Here is a 22,116-nt window from a genome sequence, read left to right on the forward strand (position 1 = left end):
TGTGTGTGTGTGTGTGTGTGTGTGTGTGTGTGTGTGTGTGTGTGTATTCCTGGGAATTTAGATAAAGGCCTTAGGACTGTTCTGGCTCCCAGGTTCCTGTTTGAGGCAGTTTTTCTTGCCCCATGTAGTCAGGAATGCAATGGCTTTAAAAAGTCCTCAGAAAACACGAATAATGGCACTTGTGCCTGAGTAGCCCCGTTGCCCTGAAGCACCTCTTAGCCATTCTCAAGTGCAGATGCTGTTTATCATGCATGCACGCAGACTCACAGTACTGCCCTGTCCTCTTGGACAATGATCATGCATTGTGGGACAAATGTCCCATCTGAAACTGCTGCACTGGACCTTTTGGTTTGTGTGAAGACAGGGTTCCCCGCGCAAGCCCTGTGCCGCTCCAAGTCGGCTTCTGTTATCTCGTCCAAACCTTATCAGGCAGAGATTTAAGGACCCGCAATCTTTGTTGTTTTCAAAGGGAATGGCTTTATGGCTTTGAATTATCTTTTAAAACACCTAGGTTGCATATTTCCACACCACTTGAGATAGTCACATTGTGCTGGCGGCTAACTCAAAGGGAACCAGCTCTTTGCCTCTGGGGTCCGTAAATGAGCCAGATTAGTGGATGATTACCGTAAACCCAAAGAGGCAAGTACGGACAATTTCACCTGTGGCCCAATGTGATCCCATCATAGTGAACCCTGTGCTAACTCTGTCCACTTATGTGAAAACATTTTATTTTATTTTAGGGTATGCAGCAGTTTGGAAGGTTATTTTTTATTTCTGTGCACTAGAGCTTGTCTCGTGTGTGGTGCATGATGTGCACAGCTGAAAGGGAAACTTTGGTATTGTTGAAAAAGACAAGATAGAGCAGGGGCTGTGGTACAGTGCAACAATGATAGTTTTAGCCTGTCAAAAGAGCTGAAAGAGTCAGTGTGCACAGTCCCTGGTTTCAAACAAAGTGTGCTTGTCTATCTCCACCTTCAGGCATCTTAGCCAAGTAATCAGTGTGGAATCAGTTCATTGTTATGATTTCCCCCTGGGGAGGGAGCGGCAGTGGTGGTGCAAGAAAAGGCAGCATTGGTGGTTGTCAATAAACACAAGGCACCCACACCAGTTTTCTTCTCTCACTCAAGTGCGCAGTGCAGAGGCTTCCCATAAAGGAAAAATCTCATCATCACCTGAGGTAAACGAGTAGAGGCTGTTAATCCACAACAACAAGCACCCTCCGTTAGTCAAACATACAGCGTGCATGCTACAGTCGGAAGCTTTTAACCCTTCAACCCTCTGCTCTGCTGTCTGTAAAATGAACATGGTTCAAGCAGCAAATAAATGAACATTTCCCACCCTTTTGTGTGGGTGAAGAACGACAGCGCTGTCATTTAGCTGCTGCAGTTATCCTCACACAGGCGCTTAAATTGGGATTACAGTAATGAACCATGGCTCTTATGACACAGCAGCGCACTCGAGGAAGCTGCTCTTGAAGAGAGTTATCATACCTTCACCAAGATGTTGGAGAATTTCAAAGCTTTTAGGCAGCAAATGATTGCAGCAACATTTTTCTTTTACACTTTGTGTTAATAGAACTGTATAATGTCAGGTTAAAGCCACAACCAAAGCAGCTCTTGCAGTTGTTCCCTGTGTTACAGAGTCAGGGAAAATGGATGAAGAGTGTAGTTTATTAGAATGGATCTGGAAAAGCCGATGAGCTTTTTGGCCAGTCAAGACAAGTGGCCAGTGGACCGGTGTTATACTGCAGTTCATCCATTACTAGCAGCCCCAAGTCCACAGAGTCCACATCCCTTGGTGGAGAGAAAACAGTAATGCTTTCCAGTTGTCAAAATAATCTCTCCTCAGGATCTTGTGAGAAAGTGGCCTTGATGGTGCATTCAGGGAAACAAAAGATGTTAGCACATCCTGCCTGGGCCACAGAAAGAACAGAGACAAATAAGACTCAAACTTTTAAGGGAAAAATGGGTGATTGACCAGGTGTGGAAATGTACCCTTAAAAAGAAGCGTATTAGCTACTTTTTGCTATTTTAGATCATTGATTACTGTATCGCAGTAATATTGATCACTATTGATCACACTAGAATGCTTTATTGCCCCCCCCCCCCTTTAAGCACATGAGATTTATGAGTGAATGCCTAACAGCCTGGACATCCAGCCTCTTTGAAACCTCTGTGGTTATGAACTTCTTCGTTGCACTTGTCCTTTCCTGTTTTACATCAGTGCTTGTAACATTTAACAAACTGTCCACCACTCTCAGATGTTTGCCTATTGTTTCTGATTGATGAATAGCCTAACAACATATAAAGCAAGTTTACTCTCACAAAGTCACATATTCCCTCTCAGGAGTGGTGTCTTATCTTATTTGCAGCCACAGTAATGTGTATTAAAAACATTTTTGCCCACTGTGCCACTGGCATAATGGGATTTTGCAAGTAAATAAAAGCATGAGCATTACAGATTTTGGCTGCGATTGCGTGCTGGGATAGAGATAAAGCAGATGGAGGGTGTCTGTTTGCCAGCGTCTCTCAGTCTTTTCTTTTTGCTATTTGTTGTTATGGAAAGTTCCATCTTTTCTACATATATATTTTTCACTTGAATACTGAGCCCTTGAATCACTCACCTGCTCTCAAATGACCCCCTGTGTAATGTGGCATTTTGCTAGTGGTTTCCCAAGTTTTTACATGTGCTGGCCAAACTCTCTGCTGCAAGTCATCCCCAAAGTGTAGCCTTCAACCTCACTTAAAGCCTTATTGGTAAACGCTACCCCCAACAGCTGGTTTTTGGCTTCTACCTCAGGAAATAGGTTTGTGTTGGTGGTTTCGGGATGGAGAGCCCAGATGGTCGATTGCAGACAGGTTACTGGGGGGGTGTAACTCTGGATCACCTGGCCTGTGGGAGTAGGAGTTCGTGGAGAGGGATGCACTAAGCGGAAGTGTCTTGTTAATGCCACAGTCTGCTTCTGCTTACTGAATCTCAGCTCCACTAGTTGGTGAAAGTCCTCTCAGTGGTCAGAAACCTCAACCACTGTCACACATGTTGTAACACACAGTGGAAACCCAAAGGAAATTGCATGTTACACAGCCGTTTGCTTGACTGCCACATATATGCAGAAATAACACTTTTATTTTCAGGTAGTGTTTTGCTTCATCTAAGCTATTAATAGACACACAAAATAGGTTTAACCACTAGTACTATGCTTGCCCTGGGTTTACTTTTCCCATCATGGCCATTTATACTGTCAGGGATTTTGGATTTTATGTTGGGACTGACTGATGTATAAACACCACAGTGCAGAAATGTTTCGTCTCTTGCTTAAACACATCAACATTTGAGCAGCTGGGGCAGAGATACAGCAACAGCACTCAGCAGGGCTGAGCCCTTTGTGGTTTCTAGGGCATTTCTCGCTACGCAGCCTTGTAATCTTGTGGTATTGGTGATTATACCAAGTTTGTTTATTGTCATAGTTTTGCTGGCCTTGCGACTTTCATGTCTGGTAGATATTTTGTAGACCTAACTTGTGTGTTTAGAAGGCTTTAGGATGATATTATCATTGGAGGTGATCTTTATCAGGCCCGCGTCACTTTTCCTCCCACATCAGGCCGTTAGATTTTCAGGTTAGTAGAAGTATTGGTGGTTCTTAGATGGAAGATTAAATAGAAGTCTTGTTTTTTTTTTTAACCGGCTGAGATGATTCATGTAACGCATTAGCTGTGAACAAATTAGGAAGAAACGGCTAAAGCTTGATCCTCTACTCTAATAAGAGCAGATAAAGTCTGACATTAATATGGAGATATGGAATGAGCTCATAGCCTCACGCTGGCTCTAATGACAATCAAACAGCTGCTGCCACAACTCATTCGACAGGAATTCAGTCAGCAGAATAGATGGCTCTTTTGTGAAGACACTTTAGGGCGCCAAGTTTTTCTTTTTTCTCTTTTTTTTCCTCTTTTCCCTCTACCCTGAAGTCAGTATCTACAAAGTGGGCTTGATCAGTGAATCATCTGTGAATTCTGTACATCTGGTAAGAGTTTGGGAATCTGGAGAAGATGTTTGGGGGAGAAAAAAAAAGTGTGACTTGGAAAGAGTGAGAGGTACTGCGCAAGTGAAGCAGCTTCACCCCAGAAAACAGACAGCCCTTCGAGACACAAGGGGAGATTGGAGTGCTAACTTGGGCCAGATTTTTTTTTGGCCTCTGTACTTTCTGATACTGTAGAAAGCAGCATCAACTTAAATCCCAAAACAACCACAAATTCATGTGTAATCATTATTACCATGGGTAATTATTGTTCTGCTAATAAAATAAACATCACTGGGGAAGGAAATTAACGAATGAAAAACTGTCTGTCTTTTTCTTCACTTTGAAGTTAAGAGCATTAGGCCAGACTACTAGACAGGAGTACAACAATACAGTGTTTATGTTATTCTTCGAGATTAATTTGGGACACTCATTTCCCAGTACTCGGAATGATCTAGCATGGCGCCATTTGTAAAACATTACACTGTTATCACACTAGACGGCAGGAGCATGCTCCTGCATTAAACCCTTGGTTTGCCTGCTGTGCAGACGGCATCAACGGGTTTGTGCTTCTCTTAATGGAGTGCCCAGTCTCGGGTCTGTGGGCCCAGCCGTGGGTTCAAGCAGCGCCTCGGGCTGCTGCAGAAACTTTCCCCAACCTCGTCCTGGTTTGTTTGGAGTGCGCTGCTTCATCTCCTGCTATAACCCCAAAGCGGCAACACTCACAACGGGGCTGCACATGGCCCCAAGATGTGCCTGCATCGGAAAACTTCAGAGTCACACTCCCTGTCGGGCTGATTTCAAAGGCAGGAGCAGCCTCTTTGAGTTATGTGTGTGGGGGCAGTGAGTATCTGTAATGCAAATGGTAAAATATGCTGAGCCCATCAGCACTACATCTCTCTGATCTTGCACCTAAGTTCTCCTTGCCCCCCCTTCCAAGGATCTGGTATTTACTGTGTTTCTTTGCTCCGATTTTAACGAGTCAGATTTATCACTTTTATAGTAACGCTTGTCGGCCAGTTTATGCTTTTAACCTTGTCGAAACTGATAAGATACCGGCCCCACTTCTCATTCGCTGTATGACTTGTGTGTAAAATGGTGGCCGGGAGCTGGTGTTAGCTTTGTGTACACTCTCACTGCAGTTGCCGGGCTATAAACTGGCCTTTAATGACAGGAAGAGCAGCGTCGGTGTGTGTATGTGTGTTTGTGTGTCTGTGTGTCTGGCTCTCTGACACGCAGGTTATTATTTGACCAGTTTTACGATGCCATGAAGTCAACCACATTAAAGAGCTTTTGTCTCACAACTGGGCTACAGAAGGCTCATCCCTGACATCACTTCACACTTTGAGCGAGCAAAGTTCACACTGCATTTATCTACGATAGAAATGGGAAAAGATAATGATGATGTATCTCTGTATGTCTAAGTCCCTGCACTTTTCCTCCCTCCTCACATCTCCTCTCCCACGCACAGGCTATGCGCTGACTTACAAGTGTAGTGTCATACGCTATGACATCACTCCACTACTCACAGGCTTCCTCTACTCCCACAGTACCCATAACGAAGCAATTTTTTAAAGCTTTTTAATGAGTTTTATGTGTCACATCGGCTACACAGTCCAGAAGTGATGGTCTTCTGCAGGCGCTAGGCTCCATTTTTCTTTCTAAGACACCTGCTCTATGAAGCAGGCCTTTCATGAGTTTATCATGCTTGCTTTTGAAGCGTTCCTTCCCAGGTATACTCGGATTGAGTCAAACCTTCCAACTAGTTGTTAAGGCGACCAGCTTAGGATGTTGTCAATTGAAGTATGTCTGTTGCTGTTTCATAAAGAACCTTTGATATGTTCCATCTTTAAGTGTTTTAGGTTACTGGTACTGGGCCAAGTTGACTTGGTGGGGTTGTTGTGAGCAAAAACTAAAATTTTTAGGTGCAATGCACTAGAGACTGCAGAGTGAAAGTACATCCGAGTAACTAAAGAGGCAGCAGATTGTATTGTTCAGTTATTTATTTGGAGGATAAAATAATATTTAATAATTGGAAAAGCTGTTCCTCCACATAAACTCGCCCACGCACACCAAAGGACTCAAAATCTGAGGGAAAACATTGGTAGACTCTGTGATGTTAATTGTGCCCCTTTTTGATTATCCAAAATGCTTTACTGGCATCAGCACATTAATCAGAACAGATTGAAGTCATTGCGAAAATTAGCATTTGATTCAACGTTTAGATTTTCCCACACTTTTTTTTGGCTAAGTACCTGGTTGAGAGTGCTTTTGAGTGTGATCCTGCTGACTAATGTCAAACAGTCCTGCCCATTATGAAGTAGTTGTACCACACAATGGAATGCAGTGTTTGAACCACTCTCAATTTTTTTTTAAGGTAAATTGCAGTAGTGTTTGCCATGTTTAATAAAACATAGCTACACTTCGTTTTCCAGCTGGTTGAACTATACAGCATAAACTTGCAGAGCTTTATGGAACGCTAAACCCAGTTTAGCATTTGAGAGGATATTTGGATAGTTCTTTTTTTTTTCTTCTTCTTCTGAGCATGTTTGTTTCTGTTAGTGTTGGCGTCTGCATCTCTCCACTCGCGGAGCAGTCGAAAACTCAAAGACTTGTATTTTTCTTACCCGATGCAGCAAATTCTTTCAGAAACTGCATGAGTGCAAGGTCACTTTCTGGAAAGCATTAACAATGCTTAAAGCTGGAGTCACATTCCCTCCTTCTTTCCTGCCATATGAGGGAGTGTGTGTGTGGTGGCGATGGGGGTTGGAGAGGGAGAGAACCCAGCCCTTATCATCACCATCGCCTCCTTTACAGTAGGTGTTAAAATACTGTGAAACTTATCTCATCTGATAGGCAAGAAAACAGATTTGTCTCAATGAAGTGGGAAGGAAAAGACGGAGTTGTGTAAATACCATAGGTGACTGAGGAAAAAAAGGCACAGGCGTGCTTGCATATACACACATAAAAGGCCAGTTCTGTTTGCTGCTGTGGCCTTTGGCACCAACCCGACAGGTTTACCCCCCAACCTCGACTTTGTTCCTTCATCCTGCTTTATCCTTCTCCTTATTTTAAACCTTGAGTATCATATCTGCAGTCAATTTTCTCTGCTTAATTCAATATTAAATATGAAAGTTAGAAATTCACAAAGCTCCATGATTGTGGCGTTTTTGGATAAATCTTTTACTTGCTTGTTATGCAGCATGGACTGCTGAAATTTCTTCTGCTATTTTGTGCCAAATGCAGGTTGATTAGAAACTACTGATAGCTTGTCCAGATGACAGCACTGCCTCTCATGCTGTCGGTGTTGGGTGTATCTTTGGCTCATTATACCTGCCTCTAGGCAAAGGTGATCAATGGGGACTCTGTGTGTGTGTGTTGTTTTTTTGGCTTCGTCATAACAAGGTAATTTCCTCCCGTTGCAGGGAACAATAATTTAGCGATCTAGGCCTGAATGGGAGGTGCCCCAGTAAATGATCATGACATAGACATGCATACACACCTCTCTGTCAGCCCCGAGGGCAGACACACGCTCTGCTATTATCTCGTCTCACACACACACTTTGAGAGAAAGAAATGGAGAAAAAGACTGTCATTATCTGCAATTGAGCACAGAAGACAAGAAAGGGAAATCTGTCAAGTGAGATGGCTATTGAGACTGATGGGCATAAATTGTTTAAGAGAAAGTGTTGTGAGCATGAAGTATGAAAATGGCAGGTTTTTTGTGTTTGTTTAGCTTCAAATTTATCTTTTAAAAAAATATATGTCGCTGTCCAGTCTGTGGGCTTTTAAGGCCACTGTGGGACAAGAGCAGAATGAGGAATGCGTTACATCAGGTAAAAGTGTCCCCAGACTCTGGGAACAAGTAGCCATCTCTCGGCAGGCCTGTGAAACATTCCTGGGCCGTCTCTCACGTCTGGATAGAGGGATGGAGGGGCGGGAGGCAGGCGGCTCGGAGCTGTGGGCTCCCTTTGTCTCGCCTAGCCTAGCCCCACCACGCAAACACAAACAGCGCTCTCACTGCGGCCTGCTCTGCCAACAGGCAGGCGACATGCCAGCTAGGCAGGAGGCAAGTGTGTGACACAGATAGCACTTGTCTACGCGAGATAAACTCGATTCATACGGCGTGGGAATCTCGGTGAAAAAGCAAAGGTGTGTTAGCTGTGGGTTTTTTTTACCTGCACTCTTAACCGCAGTAAGGCTGTGTCACTGGACAAATCGCTCACTAATAAGCTTCTGTACAAGTCAAGTGCCAGATATTAAATACACCGTTAGCTGAAAGTGCAAATTGACTGCTGCAGATGAATGGCCTGTGGGTAATGTTTGGAAAGTGAGCCAGGAGAGAGACGCTCTGTATCGATGGTATCGATTCGGGCCCTCCTTGAAGGCTGGCGTAAATTTATGTACTGCAGTGTTTTCAGGCATACTTAATGCAGACAGATGAGGATGTTTGTCAAATGGGAAACATAATTGCTGCTATTGATTAGGATCCTTATTTAAAGTGCTGAAAAATGCCAAGGACAAAAGCAATAAAAGATGTGAAACACCATTGCCCTGCAGGTATTTCAAATAATTGTTGTTTCCTGTCTTGTAATGAGCAACTTTTTGTTTGTTTTCAGAAATCTCGGCTACAACAAACTGACTTCCATCAGTCCTGAAGCCTTTGCCAACCTTCCCAACTTGAGAGAGCTGTAAGTAGTCACCCGCAGAGCACTCATGGTTTCTGCTGACAGTCTCCTTAAAATCTCCTAAACCCTTTTCAGTAAATGTGTTTGGCCCTGTTGGATTGTCACCTGAAGTGTCACCTGTTTGTTTATTTTATTTATTTATTTATTTTTAAATAAAAAAATAAAAAATCAGTTACTTCATTCTGGCTAACTCCCATCTTTGCCGCGCCGCTTCCGAGCAGCATTCTCATATGTGTTCCCTTGAACTAAGTCCAATTGAGAATTAAGTGGTGGTTTTCTATATTAAGCCCTTTCCCCCACCACCTGATACTGTGGCCAACACTGGCCTTGTAAATATTTTATATGGTGAGGAGAGGGCTTGGTTTTGTGTCACTCAGCGCCAGTACACAAGGCACACACACACAGATACAGGAACGTACTGGTGATACACACACTGGTGACATCTTTGGCAGGCCAGCGGGCCAGTCATACGCTCCCGGACATCTGTTTTACTCCCATGTTATTTTCAGTTTTTAAAAGGATGACTTGCCACTTGCTGTGCAGCAGACGTTAAAAGTCCTATATGTTGATTTATACGTGCTTTGACTGAAATGAGTTATAACAACCATATCTAAATATGTGTAGATATCTGTGCACACACATATATCTATCTATCTGTCTGTCTGTATATAGTCAATTTTCAAGGGTGCTCCTTTATCAGCGGTTTGCTTCTCTAACCCTCTTCTCTCTGTGTTTGTAACTTTCAGTCGGCTAGACCACAATGAGCTGACCTCCATACCAGATTTAGGACAGGCTGCATCCAAGATTGTGTCCCTCTACCTGTGAGTATTACTACACTTACTGATTAACATGGCACCAGAAGATCTGTATCCAAAAGAGAGACCTTTCCCTTGTAGCCTGTGTGTGAGGTGCCCCTGTGTGTTCACAGCTGCAACACACACACACATGCCCAGACTCACAAACAGTGACAACAACAAAGAGAGTTAAGCGTTAGAGAGTGCGGTCACACTCACGTCTGAAAGGGCATAGCAAATATTGCTCTTTTAGTAATTTTAACAGATTGATGAAGCCAGCCATGCCTATGTATCCCATGTCTGCAGAGGGCTTCTGTTACTGTATTCTTAGGTCAGTTGCCTCACTGGCGTGCTTTTAAATAGTCTGTTGACATATGTTGAGGAAGAATAGGCCTTTGCATCTCATAAGTAATGTTGAATTCATGTGAAGGTAGCCAAAAATTTGACTCGACTGCATTTAAATTAGCTGGTGTCAGTACGAATTTCTGTCTTCACAGATTAGCATGTGATGGAGTGAGCGACCAGTCCTTTTACCTTTCTATGTGGGCTTGTCTGCAGTGAGTGGTGCTGGCTGTTTGGAGTGTCAGCTCGTATATAGTTCTAAGTCGTTGCTCCCAGTTGTGAAATTGTGGCAGGGGGGGGCTGCGCTGGCATCTTGCTGCATATTTACAGCCGTATTTGGAAAGGGCGTGGGTGCACTTGTGTTTGTCACAAACGTGGGCTCAGCAGTGTCTTTTTTTTTTTTTTTTTGCAATGGAAGGAAATTGATGAAGTGGGGGTAATTCAGTAACTTTATTCATGCTGCTAAAAGATGGCGAAAGCAGTGATGAGGCAAGCCCACAGAAATATGTGATCTTTTTATTTTTAATGTTGTTCATAATAAGATAAAGTTAATGCAATGCAAAGTAATTGAAGGAAATAAAAGAGTTCTGACACCTTGTTTTCTCAGGATGTTACCTAAAGCAACTCATAATGCAAGAGACAAAGGTTTTTAAAAAACCGGTATAAACTTCAACAAAGGTAGTGATTAGTCACATGGCCACAAAGTGCAACAGTTTCCCTGAACGTTTGTTAACAAATAGAAATAATCAATATTCTGAGGATGTTTCTCCTCGTGAGTGCTGAGCAGCGGTGGCCTCTCTGCACATGCTCCACACATGTGCAGAGCATGTGACGAATGCAGCGCCTAGCCCCTCAGCTCAGGGTACGGGGGCGGGGCTTGCCAAAAGGGGTTCGATAACAGCAAGGAAAAATATGCCATTATTGTCCTAAATTGCTTGTGTTTTAGTTAATTAAAAAATTATCAATATGTATACAGTAACAGTAATGGAACCAACAAAACGAGCTGAACTACGTAATTCACTGTGCAAATATAAATGTAGCTGCAGTGCACTTCTTCCCGACACCTCCGATTGGGGTCAACAAGGCAAATAAATGTGGGTAGTGATGCTGGCCTGTGAATGGATATGGCAGCGTTGTGGTTATTGCGGTATCCACAAACATTCTCACAACTCGCTCAGCCTGAAACGAGCAAGTTAATCGGCCATCGTCGAGTGCGAACCATTAGCTTCACTCTGTATTTTCTTTCACACTTTGCTGGCATCCAGGCGGGCTGCATGGTAGTAAAGTACACAGCTGCTGGTTCCTATTACATTGGTCATCGACATATCAGATTCAGCGGGGATCTTTGTGGGAGTCACACGTCCGCCTCTCCCTGTGTGTCATCTGCCTGCTTCTCAGAATTTATCGTGATGCACTGATGTGGTCAGAATATTACTGTAAGCTGTGGACAGTTGGTAAGGGAAGCATCTGTGGTTTGATTATTCAACTCTAACAGATGTCTGTTGACGTGTATCAGAAGTTTGACCTTCTGTTATTGTGTGTCATGGTTTGTTTGTTTGTTTGTTTGGGGGGTTTTTTTGGTCTGTATCTTTAAGTTTTAGCACAGTCTCATGTTCACTCTGCCTCTGATATAAAACAGACTGGAGCAAGTTCACCTTTACTTGCACAAACTGTGTCCAGTTGCAGGCCCTGCAAATGATTGGGGTGTCTTTTTTTGGGTCTGACTTGCAGCCTGTTGCTAGGGGAAAGGCCAGTAGTGCTGATGGGAGTGGAGGCTGGTGGGAGGGTCAGATTTTTACTAAGCCACGCAGCTGAAGTGAAGGCCCACCGAAGCACTTGCAGCTGCAGCTGTCAGTCACATAGCTTACAGTAAAATGGGTGAGGGTAGGGAAGGGGAGGAAGGATGAGAAATCAGGGAGGTAGTAATAGATCGTAGTATCAGAGCAGGATGACACCATCATATGTCGAAAGAGGAATGGTTAAAGGAGAAGTAGTGGATGAGGCAGCAGGAAGGGTGCAGAAAAGAAAGGAAAAAGGAAGTGAGAAGTGATCTTGGGTTCAGTGTCATTCCCAAAAGTAAATCTAATGTGCTTTAACACACCAACCACTAAGTCCTCTGCAGTGTGTGTGTGTGTGTGTGTGTGTGTGTGTGTGTGTGTGTGTGTGTGTGTGTTCGCGCGCTCGCGCATGCACCTTGGCAGACACAGCAGCTCGGGCTGCTGGGCGGTGTTCCCGTGCTGTTGGTTGGAGATCGTCCGGAATGTAGTCTGACTAGAAGTTTGTGTGAGACAGTGGCTTGCATAAACATACAAACACCCAGGGAAGCAAATGGACAGAGAATCTGTCTTCAGCCGCTCATCAAACAGTAAACTCTCCAAAAGCCCAAGAGCATTCTATATGTGGTTGCTACTGACTGACAGGCTGACTCCCTCCGAGTCTTCTAGTCTATCGAATGACTTGTTGCAGACAAGGTATGCAGTCATGAATAAAAGGATCTATCCAGAAGGTGTCTTGACACAGAACCTGAAATAAATGGTGAGCTCCTAGTAGGGCTGGGCGATATATCTTTTTTTTTTTTTTTTAAATATCCATATATTTTCATACGAGATATAAGATGTGACAATATCGTTTATATCGATATAGTCTATGTTACGTTATAATTATACTTATGGAGCTGCAAGTTTGCCTCTCTTTCGTCCACTTTTGTCTCTACGCGACGTTACTCGGCCTCGCCTCTCCTTCACTGAACACAACTTCCCTCCCCCATAGCTTCACCTGCAGGCAATGACAAGATGAACACGGCAAATCTCCGTTAACGAGTTACCACGGATCGCCCCGTGCGTGGGGCTGGACGGCGTCAACGTGTTAGCGAGCTAACCGCGCTGACGACCTAAAATCCTTTCATTTACTCAAAAATCGATAGTGCGCCTTATGTGGTACACGGCGCTCAGCAATCTGTCAAAAAATGTTTTAGTACGACTTTGGTAAGCTATGGAGCTGCACCGCTTGATGGATTGTCAGAGCATTACGGCTACCGTAGTCTGGAGCCTCGCTGAGTGCACGTACTGTGCTTCAACGTAATATTACCGTATTGTGTGTGTATAAGGGCCATAAATGGCACCTGTTAAGAGACATGGTTACAAAGGCTATGTCCACACGTACCCGGGTATTTTTGAAAACGGAGATTTTTCTATGCGTTTGCACCTTTCGTCCACATGTAAACAGCGTTTTCGGTCACTGAAAACCGAGATTTTTAAAAACACCTGCCAGGGTGGATATTTTCGAAAACTCAGTTTTTGCATTTACATGTGGACGAGGAAAACAGAGAAAACGCAGCGTCAAAGGTGTGCGCCTTTTTTGATGTCACACTGTGCGCCATGTTATTGTTTCGGTGAAATGAATTTTTACGATGGGGGAGACTGTTACTGTTAATTTTACTCTCTGCAGTGTTTAAATGCTTACACATACACACACAGTCACTGTCCGTCCACACATAGGACTCGGTTCTGCTTCTATGCACCATCTTTGTTTACTATCTCCCACCGAGGCTTCTAGACTTCTGATTGGCCAACATTTCTACACGGTTAGGAATATATCGCCACCTGTTGCTTTGGCATGTTCCTAGCAGCGCTTTCCTTCATTTTTGCGTTTACGCGTGGACGGGATTATTTTTTAAAACAAAAACGGAAAATCTCTGTTTTCAAAAATACCCGTGTACGTGTGGACGTAGCCAAAGAGGATTTCAAACTCAAGGCTGCCAGCCACGCAGTAGAACTTGGGAATAGAGCAGCTGTGAAATCTGTCTGTCTTTGTTATTATGCTCATCGTCTTTTAGTTTACATTTTGACTGCACAATTGTGAGCTTTTTGTTATGCACAAAAACAACATTGCTTTCTTTTATTTATGGAGAATTATTATTTAATAAATGCTGATAATTTATTTTTGAGTAATTTCTTCATGTACATCTACGCTGTATGTTAATAAGTGCCTGTGTGAAATCTGGGACACAGCTTTGACTAAGAACTCTCTTTTTGTTCTTACCTTATGGCTTTAAAAAAATATCGAGATATATACCGTATATCGCCATCCAGCTAAAAAATATCGAGATATGAATTTTGGGTCATATCGCCCAGCCCTAGCTCCTAGGATTTTTGGCATTATAAATTTCTGCCAAATGAAGAGCAATAATTGCAAAAATGAACACTTGTGGGTTTTTGTTTTTGTACATTCATTATTCACCTTCACTGGAAGGTGAAGAACGAAACTGCTGACTGATTCATGTGGGTGTGCAATATACAAAATGAAAATCAAGTACATCAGCCTGGCTTCTACGGAAATAATAGGAATGCTAAAAAGAGACGAGTGGGCAGATGAGTTGCTTTTGTTTTCAATGTTTAGTTTGATTGAGAAATGACTCAGACTCAAATTTTTGGCCTTTTTGGTCCTCTTGTAGCACTCTCCCTTTGGTGCTTTCATCCTTTCCGTACATGTCTGCGAGCTCTGTTTTTTGCTGCACTTTTTGATCGGGTACAGACAAGCATGGCGGGGTGGTCGAAACTTGTGGTCACTTTCAATTTGATTAGATGTCCATCAATCATCACATAAAAGACATGAATTACTATTAAGTCATCTGAGCATGTCAAACTTTCTGTTAAATCATCCAAAGGCCATATGCCAGGCACCCACAGTTCCACAATACAGTTGGCGAGCCTGCTGATGTCCTGCAGGCTCCCAGAAAGCCACAGCAGGATGACAAGCAAACCAGAAGCAAGTAAATGTTTTAAAATCAGAGTGTCAAAGCGACAGCAGAGCAGCACAAACTTTCCTATTGTGCTCATCGCCTGCTTCAGAGGGGCTCTTTAACACAGCTTGGGATAGAATATGTATGGCCCACTGGATGATCTAATTTTCAAATAATTCTCCCTTTGTCCTGACAGTGGACTTCAAACGGAAAGAGACGGGCCAAACAATCGACTTCAGAGATGGCACTGGAAACAGGAGAATGGGCACGCTAGTGTATCCCCCCCAACAAATGCACTTTCCATACATCAAAAGACGTGTCAAAATGAGCCGGGCTCATGATAATCAGATGGTCGATGGGGCAGGGTAATGAAATTTGGAATTAAGTGGAATCAAAGCGAATAAGGAACTCCCGGACATCAAAGGGAGCACGGGTGAACCGAGCTCCTCTTTATCAGAAATGTCACTAGCCGTATGATAATCAGTTTTCATGATCGCTACTATTGTATGTGCAGACTTCAAACACGATGAGCGCCGAGGCTTTATCCGTCTCTCACACGGTGCAGCTGGGCTCTGGCTGTGGGAAGGGAAAGTTTGATTGGAGCGGTGGAGGAGGAACGGGGGGGGGGTTCAGCCTCTCCCACCAGTTTGAGACTGATCTGTTTTTCCACAGTGAAGGTCACCAGCTGTTGACCTCGCCTCACCCCATAATCCCCCCTCATTTTCTCCTCACCCCTTTGCTTCCTTCCTTCTTTCTTTCCATCCCTTTCTTGCTCTTATTGCTCACTGTTGCCACTGTCTGTTGCTCTGGCCCATGTGTGCGTTTGTTATTTGTGTTGTGTGTTTGCGCATGTGTGCTCATCCTTAACCATTTCTGCCACTGTTTATTCAGGTGGGCCACTGTGGTTTGAACCCTCCTACATCCCATACACCATTAAATGACTGTGTGTGTGTGTTCATCTGCTGGCTGCAGGCTAGAAAAAGAGGAGGGATTGACCTTGTTTTGATGAGTTTGACTGGTAGAGCACCTGCCACCTCACACTTTCCGTGAAGCACGCACACACACTGCCCTTTTAAATATAACACTATCAAACTCTTAAAAGGTCAAGTGAATTGATTTAAAGATGCTGCACGTGATTTGGTTAAAATCTCTCTGTCCCTGATGTTTGATAAGTAATAAGCTGCCTAACTTCCAAGAAGACCGTGACCTTTTATTAACCGAATTGGTTCGACATGGTGATAGTGTGTATTATCAGATTTGGAAAGAATCTACAGTAAATCTGAATGAGGCAGGCCACGTGACAGTACTCTTAGGTGTGGATCATAGACTGTGTTTAAAAGCCACTGTGGATTTTTGAACGATTAACCTTAGCATTATGAAGAATGTGATGTGAAAGAACACTATTTTAGACCAGAAGGTGCAATGCTAAGCTATCAGCTACTGTCAGCTAGTGTGAAGCCTTAAGTGGGGTTTTGTTGTTGTTGTTGTTGTTGTTGTTGTTGTTTTTCATTGCTAGTTTGCTGTTTTGAAACCATACATAAGATGTGCTCCTTTCTGAAAAACCGTTTTGTTTAATTGTGGCCATTCTAACTTAATATTTCATTCATTATTTCCTGGAATGAGTGACTTAGCCTAACAACTTATCGGGAAAGTCTTGCCCCCTCCCTGATCAGACGATTGGCTTCATTTTTCAGACCTATATCCGTGCTACCTATCGCTGTACCTTCAGGGTTCGTACGGGTGCTTGAATTTGACCCTGAAAAAGGCGTATGAACCCTGTACCTTACAACAGGTTGCATCGTCTACCAGAGAATTACATTAAGATGCTCCAAAAAGCACCAACATCCAGTACTGTGACTGGAATTAGGAGAGATGCAGCTTTACAGACAGTACCTGAGTGAGTAATAAAAAATGAAGGAGGGGAATTAGCTTCCAGCTATATTAATTTCATGATAGACGTTCAGCGATTAGCATTATGATGCAGCAGGACTACTTTTGGAGCCATGAGAGGAACTGTAGTTTTGTGGCACTCCAGACAGCTTTGTTTAAATTCAAGAGAAAAAAGAAGTTGGTGTCATTTGCTGGAAAAAGGCTCTTGGGAAGTTGTGATTAACTAGTTAGAAGCATCAAATGGTTTTGCCTTACAAGGTGATGTCAAACACGTTGCTTGTGAAAGCTAAAAAAAAAGCCTCCGTCATGTAGCAAAGATTTCCCTTGAGTGGTACATGTCAGATGATGAAGTGGCAGTTTGCTTATTGCTCTGCCTTTTTGTGTTACTCTGTTGTGTTTCCTATCTTTTTAAATGTTTTGTTTTAGTTTTGTAAAAACAAAATTTAATCGTTGGGCAATGGATGTGGTACTAAATGGATCCCCTGACCCTAGTTAGCACCTAGTCATGTGTCAAACATGTCATCCAGCAAAAGCTTTCATGTACACTCAGATTACACAGGCCTTCAGTCTCCAGACACACACACACACCACTTTGGTTGCAACACGGATAAATGTCAAATATCACACTCCATCAGTCTATCTCACTCTTTATTATATCACTGTCTTTCTCAACCTCTCTGTGTGGAACACGTCTGCTCCACAAAATAAAGAGCACAGATGTGGAGGAGGTCAGAATAGGGTAAAGAGAGTCACCCTCATTTCTGAACAAGAGCTCTAAACAGGACAGCCTGAGAGGAAATTCAGTCTCCTCTCAGGCTTCTGGCTAAACCAGGCTAGCACCCACTGACAAAGCTTGGCGGAGATCGAGGTTTCCTTGTGTGAAAACTCCCTGGGTTCATTAGGAGCTTTAAAGTAACTCCTCTCCCCATTTCACAGCATACCAAGATTTTCCTTCAAGTGGCTCTGGTTCATCACTGAGGCCCCATCCATCAGACAGATTTTGTGGCTGTTTTTTTTTGTCCTTGGGAGTTGTTTAAAGAAGACCAGCCTCTGTTTGGAAGCACTTAAAGTACTACATTTTGTGGTGGATGAAGACCACTTTGTTCTGTGTGTTCTCATTCTCTCACTCTCTCTTCCCGAATGGGCTTACAGAAGCCAGTGGGATTGGAGTGGCTTCCCTGATGGGAAGAGTACACAAAGTTTAGGTAACAGTGAGGACCACACCTTATGTCTTCTGTTTGTGTTCTTTATTTTTCAGACATCATAATAAGATTCGCAGTATTGATGGCAGGCGGACTGGGGAGCTGCTTTCTGTGGAAACCCTGGACCTGAGCAATAATGACATTACTGAGCTGCGAGGACAGTGCTTCCCTGCAGGCCTCCATATCCGAGATCTGTAAGTAGCATCTCGGAGGATTCCTGTGGCACGTCATGCACCAGCTATTTAATTAAAACAAAATTAAATAAATTAGTAAAGATAAATATGTTATTTATTATATGAGGAAACTTTAGTTCTGTAACTAATATTAAGTGATGTTAATGGACATGCACATGCAAAATAACATGTTTTCCAAATATAAGATTTCTAACAAACCTCACTGTGGCTTCCCTTTGTTCAGGTACCTCAGTAACAACAAGATCAATGTGTTGGAGCTCGGAGCTCTGGACCATTTGGGCGAAACCCTACAGGTTCTACGACTGAGCCGAAACCGCATCAGCCAGATCCCCGTGAAAGCCTTCCAGCTCCCGAGGCTCACCCAGCTGTGAGTGCCACTGGATTTGATCAGTTTTAACAATGTAGGCTAGTGTGCTGACAAGCTTGAGCTTTGATCTGTCAAAACAGTTCACCCTGCAAAAACATTACGCTGTTGTCATATCATATTTAGGCTGAAAACCAAGCGCCTTTCCCAATTGTAGTGTTTGGAAACTACACAGAGATGAGCCTTTTCCCTGAGAAGGAGCTTCTAGTGTCTGCTGATTGAGCTGTGTGTGTGTTTAACATTTAGAGTGCTGTTAGTGTGAGCTGTACCACTAGGGATGGATAAGACCTGACTAGGTAAACACCAGAGCCATATTATTGGTGATTTATTGCCTTCTTCCATATCCCCCAAAGTGGTTAGTTTAGTCCCCACACCATGCTCCTTTATCTTCGTCAAACTTCCCTCTAGCATAACGGTGAGGTAGACCCATTTGTAGCTCAACGCCTCCATTCTGGAGAGCAAAGGGACTCGCGTAATGGGAGTCTCTCTCCATTGTGGCTCCAGTAGTTTCCCCAGGTGCCTTTTGTTGGACATGGGGCCCCAGTGACACTGTATCACCACATGCTAGAGGTGATGCACATGAGACACAAAAGAAGCTTTGTAAATGTTTATCTTTGAAAAAGCTGAAGGCTTTTACAGCCTACACACACGCACACACACACACACACACACACACACAGCGGCTGTACAGATTCATTGTAACATCCACAGGCACCTCAGGCTTTTTATACAAAGAGAAAATGAGTAAAGTTTTTAATCATCTCACTCTGTCTTAATTCAAGGGGTAATAACACATGTAGTGTACAACCCTGGCCCCATACCACCACCAATGCTTGATAAATGCCTTTGCTGAATAAGGGCAAAACAAGGGGAAGATGTTTTTTCTGCTGCTTCTCTTTAAAATGGTCTTCTGTTTACAGTCATCTGTTTTGTCCTACCACCTTTCAGTGAGCTGAACAGGAACCGTATACGCCAAGTGGAGGGTCTAACCTTCCAGGGTTTATCCAGCCTGGAGGTGCTCAAACTACAAAGGAACAGCATCGGCAAACTGACTGACGGAGCCTTCTTTGACCTGGCTAAGATGAAAGTCCTGTACGTACTAAACATGACCTTTAATCATACCAAAGAGAATCATTTATTTAAAACTATTATCCGACTGGTTTTGTTTTACTTTCACAAGTTCTCCTGCACAGCAGAGGACAAATCCGAATAGTTGAAAAAAAAAAAATCAAATTTAAGGAATTTGGGTGCTGCAGTTAGTTTGGAGCGAGCACTATCTGATTGGCTAATCCTATTTGCACTCATTTACTGCCATTACAGGAATACTCACTGACTAAAAAAGATCTTTTTGTACCCTTACTGGAACTTTCTCACAATTACACTTTTCCCCCTCCACCCAGAACTTTTACATAATCACTTAAATTACACGCAAAATAACAGAGTAATGCTCACAAATTGCATTGTAATTTATGTCACAGTAATGTGGTGAAGTATTGTGAGATCAACAGATTCTCACTGCAGTATCTCTGTGTCATGCAGGCACCTGGACTACAACAGCCTGACGGAGGTGAACAGTGGCTCGCTTTACGGACTGACTTCCCTGCAGCAGCTGTTCCTCAGTAACAACTCCATAGCACGCATCAATCCTGATGGGTGGAAGTTCTGCCAGAAGCTAAGGGAGCTGTAAGTACCAGCATTCAAATTAGCCCGAACGCACACTCTCTTGCCAGATGTACCGCTAAAACGTTTCACCGGAGAGTGGTTAAATATCCGAAAAACTCAGCTTGGTAACGACAAAAAGCGTATATATCAGTGCAGTTTGCATTTTTTAAAATAAAGGTTTAAATGCTAGCTCTTAAAGTTTCCACTAACACTAAATGTGGATTCTTAAAGCCTCGAGAGCCCAACTCTTTTGACCTGCCACCCATATCATCATCACCATCTCCCTTTCAGGGTTAAACGACATTTTGTTTTAACACTCAGTACGCTGACACTATTCTCAGGATTAAGCCTGTTTATCCCATAATTAGAGCTGGGCTCAACAGCACTCGAGCGCTTCGACATGAGTTTTTGTGCTCCGTGTGTAAACCTGCGGCAAACCGGCGTGTAAATCCTCCGCTGGATGTTGTGGTAATTACACTGAAGGATCACCTTCACTGCCTTTGTCTGCCGAGTTATTATCTGAGAGTCTTTCCTGCACTGTTGACACGACTGTCGTAATGCCGCTTTAAAGTGCTTCGCTCAGCTGAGGCGTTGCTAACTACGAGGTAGCCGGGGCTATCTGTGGCGCCTATGTTTGTTTATGTGTAACAGTCAGAATGGATAAAGTGGTAGATGGTGATCGCGCTAGTTTGCTCTGGGTATCTCAGCGCCGCTTCCTGTACGCTCCCAGCACACGTTTCTCCCAGCACCACACCTTTCCACCAGTTATATGATTTTATTATCTGCGTTTTGATGACCCTCACGGCTGATAGAAGTGAGTGACTCGTCTTTATGAGAAGCCTTGTTATTGCATTCCCGATTCGCCGGGCTGAACTGGTCATCAGGGAGAATCTCTGCACACATGACTAGTCAAGCAAACCTGAGACAGACAGAGAGGGCAATAAAATGCACAATACTGCCTTTGAGCACTGTTTGAAAGATACCGTTGTAAGATTTATTATCAGTGGTAATCAGGATTTGCCATAAAAACCACGAAAAGAAGAAACATTCTTAGAAGTCTCTTCAAGCTGTAGTTTCATTTCTTTTCTTTTTTTTTTCCTTTTCTTTTTAAGATTGCAAGTAAACCATCTCTCTGAATTCCTAAAACAGGGGAAATCCCTTGGAAACCCACGCAGTGTCGACACCCCATTAGTATGTTCCTCAGGCCTTTTAATAAAAAAGAAAAGATTTAGAGGCTGGATGTGAATATGAGCAACATTTTGAGGGTTCCAGGACACGAGTAGCAGTTTATTCCCCTGGGGTTTACCACACGCTTAAGTAGTCTTATAAACGGAGGTTGTAGACATGCTGAGTCCCAACCCAGAATTTCTTTTCTTTCCTGTCAGACGATGTGAAGCTCATTTAAGCTCTGACTTCTGCTAAATCCATTCTCCGTTAACATCATGCGGTGTGGAAAACCATACAATGGAAAAACGCATCATATACTGGCAAATGGTCATCGAATGGGCTTTGAAACTGAAGTATAATGATGTCGCGAGCGGTCTCAGTGGTCTGCCAACCTTCCAGACCTCACACAGAATATTTCTCTCTGTCTGTTCTGTTTTTTTCCCTCACTTTCTCTCTGTCTCTCCTCTTCTTCTGTCTCTATTTCTTTCTCTCTCCAGGAATTTGTCTTACAACAACTTAACTCGTCTGGATGAAGGGAGTCTGGCAGTGCTCGGGGATCTCCACACCCTCCGTCTGGGCCACAACTCTATCAGCCACATCAACGAGGGAGCCTTCAGAGGCCTCAAGGCTTTACGCATCCTGTAAGTACACCAGCCCACCCCCAACCACCATTACCAAGCCCCAAACAGACCCCTAACTCACTCATTATGCCCCTGCTGACCATAAGGTTAAGACGTGCCACTTGGGAGCAGTGAAAATTGAGATGCTTAATTTTGTTTTTTGCCTGGGTGACATTTGATAGTTAATCTCATGAAGTCCCTTCATTTGACATAGGAAAGAGGGAGCTGTTGGCTTTCAGTGAGGGTTTACTGTCATTTGTATTCACGTCTTTTACAAGGTGTCTATTGTCATGGTTTCTGTAGCAACTTCTTACTTTTTTAGTGCCTTTTTTCACTTTGTTTCTTCAGTTTTGTCTGGGGCGTTTGTTTTGTCTCCAAACAACCAGCAATCTTGGATCTAAAAGGGTTCTGTGTCACTCGGCTCCCTTGAGATC

General features: G+C 43.4%; 1 protein-coding gene across 1 annotated transcript in view; it reads left to right on the top strand.

Annotated features, from left to right (window-relative positions):
- Positions 1–22,116, top strand: part of lrig1 (leucine-rich repeats and immunoglobulin-like domains 1) — a 35,892-nt gene that overhangs the window by 2,747 nt on the left and 11,029 nt on the right. Inside the window, exons 2-8 of the mRNA XM_005731198.1 lie at positions 8,638–8,709; positions 9,453–9,527; positions 17,732–17,869; positions 18,093–18,236; positions 19,182–19,325; positions 19,773–19,916; positions 21,560–21,703. Of these exons, the coding sequence (XP_005731255.1) occupies positions 8,638–8,709; positions 9,453–9,527; positions 17,732–17,869; positions 18,093–18,236; positions 19,182–19,325; positions 19,773–19,916; positions 21,560–21,703 (861 nt within the window). The remainder of the gene's footprint in view (positions 1–8,637; positions 8,710–9,452; positions 9,528–17,731; positions 17,870–18,092; positions 18,237–19,181; positions 19,326–19,772; positions 19,917–21,559; positions 21,704–22,116) is intronic.

This window comes from Pundamilia nyererei, unplaced genomic scaffold, assembly GCF_000239375.1.
Source record: "Pundamilia nyererei isolate P.nyererei 1_Seehausen unplaced genomic scaffold, PunNye1.0 scaffold00042, whole genome shotgun sequence".
NCBI lineage: Eukaryota > Metazoa > Chordata > Actinopteri > Cichliformes > Cichlidae > Pundamilia > Pundamilia nyererei.